General features: G+C 40.2%; 1 protein-coding gene across 1 annotated transcript; it reads left to right on the forward strand.

Moving 5' to 3' along the window:
- Positions 1–2,401: 2,401 nt before the first annotated feature.
- Positions 2,402–3,331, forward strand: LOC135050006 (paraneoplastic antigen Ma1 homolog). The gene has a single exon (XM_063956090.1). The coding sequence runs from the start codon at positions 2,402–2,404 to the stop codon at positions 3,329–3,331; it is 930 nt and encodes a 309-aa protein (XP_063812160.1).
- Positions 3,332–4,422: the final 1,091 nt, after the last annotated feature.

The raw sequence follows: 4,422 nt of genomic DNA on the forward strand, positions 1-4,422 counted from the left end.
AATGCATTTTATCTATGAATTTAATACCCTGCACCCTATGGGCCTTAATAATGATTTCGAATTTAAATGGTTCATGTGATTTTATTCAGCTTATATGTTTTATTTTGTATTTTTAGATTTTAACAACATTGATATACTATTTAAAGTCATTGGACTTGATCTATTATATTCAGGATGTTCTCAGATGTATTTCCCTATTTGCCGGCGGTGACTTTATGTTGCCATGGAGATACAACGCCAGCTAGAGACAGATTTAATGAGGAGGCGCTCGTGCGTCCAGTTACTATGGAGATAACAGCGAGGACGCCAGCCCCGGAGCGCACGAGCCGGAGCGTCGGGTTTCCATGACGAGGAGACGCTCTCGCGTCCAGTTAATATGGAGACAACAGCGAGGACGCCAACCCCGGAGCGCACAAGCCGTAATGTTGGGTTTCCATGACGACGACCACACACACGAGCGGGCGGAAGTGACATGGACACACTTCCGGTTACCATGGCAACCCGCCAGTGCACCGGTGGTGATGATTAAGAAGCGTGCAGAAACGCCAGCTATGATTGGTTTATGGAACCCTTAAATATATGGAGAATTACTTCTGGAAGTGATACACAGCCTTGAGAAAGACTCCGGAAAGGAGTTGAAACGCGTTGGCCGCACCCTATGTGGACAGCATCCGGTGGGCATTTTGCGGGATAGAGATCAGACACGGTCCAAGCGTGCGGCCCGGGACGGCTGTTTGGATTTTAAAGAACTTGTTTGAGAACTTTTTTGGGTTCTCAGACCCTCTGGTAATTCTTCCGCTTTTTTCCCCTGTGGCTCCCACACCTGGGTCTTTATCATTTCCACAATCTGAAAATTGTTTTATGTGATTTGTGTCCCCCTCCCCTTTTACTGTGTATGTATATGTTATTAAATTACTGTACGACACATGTGCTCTCCTCTCTCCTCTATTTACATATGCTGCATCTAAACCATTCATGCTGTGAGGAGAAGGTGTGAGCTTTTGGAGGTTGGACACTACGCTCTAGAAGAAAAGGGTTGTATACGCTATTGTCTATGCACCCCCAGATATTACTGTTGTCATACATTGTTTGTCCTAGGCGCCTGGTGGGACCTGTGGTCATAATTTTTTTGTACTAGTTATTTTTTTGTGGTGATTAGGAGAGACACCACCTCTGGTACGGGCACCATAGGGCAGCCTTTTGGAGGGTTTGCGCAATACGCGGAGTGTTTGGGTATATGTTACTGTGACCATTGTGAAATCTATTAATATCAAAGTCCAAGCCTCTGAATTATAGTGAGTTTTAAGTAATTTTATTAGTGTATGTGGAGTATTTGTACTAGAGCTCATAACATACATATTATGTATTTAATATATGTCATTTATGCTGCAGCATTATATGTTAATAAATTATAATTTATATGTTTTTTATTTCAACATCAGTTTGATATTGTGATTATTTTCAATTGTCTCCTTTAATTGGTGCGGACAGCGCTCCTGATTTTCTACAGGGGTTATACCCGTGTAGGTAGTTTGTGTTTTTTGTTCAATATAGGGAATGCAATTATCCCTATAATTAGGAGCAGCAGTCCGCACCATTATTTAATCTCCTTCAGTCCGGCAGGTACTGGCGCCGGAGAGTGTATACACCTGTCCACACAGTATCAGTGTGGGGGCGGTTGTATATACACCCAGTACGGTATTTTGATCAATTTATAATCCACTGGATACAATTGTAATATTCTACTTCAGGCAGTGAAAAGGAGGATTACAGCACCATTAGAGGCTAGCTGGATTAACTGGTTAGAGACCATATTTAAGGGAATGGTGATCACTATATACTGTATATATATTGGAATATGTCTACAGCATCGCATTATTAACTAATTGGGCCCCATCTGCACATTTTTAGACTTATGAGTACCCGGGTCACTCACCACAGGTTAAAATTATTTTTTTTGTATTGCATGCAACATTACATGTATAGGTAACGTTAATACTTATGCTAGAAAATTCTGTAGAATATGTTTGTTCAGCTTATGCATTTTATGCATTGAATGTTTAAGTGCAATTGATAGGTGAATAGAATATGAGGCATTAAAGCTAAAAATACTTACTGTAATTGATCTGTGAATATTCTTTGGATCCTGGGACAAGAAGAAGAACAGGTATACATTCAATTGTTAAGTAGAGGGACACAACACAGGCTTACTTAAAAGTATAGCTATACAATAAAAATAAAAAAAAGGCTTACCTAGGCAAGCCTAAGGTAATACTTAGCTTGGGCGGAGGCACAGTTAAAGATATACATATATTTATAGTAACCAAACACTAAACACTGAAGGCTATAAATAAGGGTTACATTTGGAGGCACTTGCCACGATAGAACTCAGGAATTAAAAATGGATAATTTTACAGGAGAAGACATATACAGTTGGTGTATACAAAGAGGGATTAACCCAAAGAAGTGTATGGGAGTGGGAGGAAATTTTTCTGACATTCACGATGATGCAGTAGTAGTAGGAACTTTAGATAAATTGTATGGGGTAAGCAAACCCCGGATTATAGATAAATGGAGAGAGGATTCAGCGGAAGTTGTGGCTATATTAATAGAAACAGAAAATGAGTTAGATACCTGTTTAATACCTATGATGATTGTAGCAAGTGTAGAGGTAGGAAGAAGATGGCATATTATTTGGCCTAAAATTGGAAATGAAGAAGCCACTAGTGCTCATATATCAGCTTTCTCTGAAAAGTCGGTAGGAAGTGGTGCAAATAGTAATACACAGGGAAGCCGTGCAAATGTGAATGAGGGACAGTTTGAGACCATGGTGGATAGAGTGGTCACTCAGCTAGAGAGATGGAACTATGAGGGAAGTTACAGAAGGCTGAGAATATTTTCAGGGATAGTACCTGTGCCACTTGGTGAAGAAACGTATGAGGCTTGGAAAAAAGCTGCGGTTCAACAAGCTGAGAAGTGGCAATGCCCAGATCAGATAAAAAGGCAAAGGGCAGTAGAGAGCCTAAGGTGGCCAGCCATGGGAATTATTCAAGCAGCTAGGAGGAGCAAACCACAAGCCACACTGGAAACTTATTTTGAAGCATTGGATTATGCGTATGGCACCTTAGAGGATGTAGGAGATCTAACCTCTAGATTACATCACACATTCCAGGAACCTGGGGAAAAGCTTAGTGTTTACCTAATAAGAATAGATAAACTCTTGTATAAAATAGCAGATAAGGGTGGTATCACTAGAGAGGAGGTGGATAGAAGCAGGATGAAACAGCTTCTCAGAGGAGCATTGACTACTGACTCTGTAGCCCAAAAATGAAGGTGTTCAGGGATAAAAGACCCCCTCCTACTTTTAATGACTTATTAAAGGAGGTAAAGCAGGAGGAAGTATTAATTGGAATGAGAGAGAAAACCAATAAAAAGGTAAAGATAGTACAACCCTCAGTGGAAGTAAACCCTTTTGAAGAAAAAATACTTAAAATCATAGAAGACCAAAATAAAAAATTGGAACCGTTTATGGCTTCTCAAAGCAACAGTAATTCTGAATTCTCTTCATCCAGGACTACTGATAGTAAACCTATGAGAGGATCTAGAAGAGGCAGTAATTATAATATCAGAGGTCGAGGATGTTTTAGATGTGGTAGGCAAGGACATCGGGCATATGAGTGTAATATCAGTACTAATGACTCTTTACAAAGAGTTTCTAGTACTAACCCAAGTGTGAACAGTAATAGCTCTTCTGGGCAGGGAAACGGATGGGGAAGGACTGTGAACCCGTCACAGTCCCCCTAGAGGTCAGTTACTGCGCTATGGGGAATTCATGGTGGAATGGAAGAATTCCAGAGGGTCTAATGGGTCCTACGCCAATAGTATTAGCAGCCATTAATGGGAACAAGTGTAAAGTATTATTAGACAGCGGTTCCCAGGTGTCAATAATTTTTGAAACATGGTATAACGAACGTATACCAGATGTACAAATACAATCCCTTAATGGGTTAGTAATTTGGGGATTAAGTGTAGATAAATATCCCTATTTAGGCTATGTACAGGTCACCCTTGAATTTAATAGGAAAACCCCTGAGGAACCCTTGCAAATCCCTTTTATTGCTCTTATTTGTCCTGAAATCCAAGGGGGGGGGGGGGGGGAGGAATGAACTGCCTGTGATTGTAGGTACAAATACTCAGTTGTACCATGAATTTTCTAATTGGTTTAAAAAAAAAAAGGGATTAATAACTGATGCTGGTAATACATTGATGGTGCAACCTGGGGTTGATTTAGAGGAGGATAGGGATGAATTTGAGGTTTGCTTCCAAGAATGTGATATTTTGATGGAGGATAACATTTCTTTAATAAAGGAATTAAATCTAAGGAGGGAAGCTTTTTCATCTAATGAATGGGACTTGGGAGAG

This window comes from Pseudophryne corroboree, chromosome 1 (genome assembly GCF_028390025.1).
Source record: "Pseudophryne corroboree isolate aPseCor3 chromosome 1, aPseCor3.hap2, whole genome shotgun sequence".
In the NCBI taxonomy this organism is placed as follows: domain Eukaryota; kingdom Metazoa; phylum Chordata; class Amphibia; order Anura; family Myobatrachidae; genus Pseudophryne; species Pseudophryne corroboree.

Coding starts and splice junctions, on each gene's coding strand:
- LOC135050006 (XM_063956090.1), top strand. CDS start 2,402: ATGGATAATTTTACAGGAGAAGACATATACAGTTGGTGTATACAAAGA.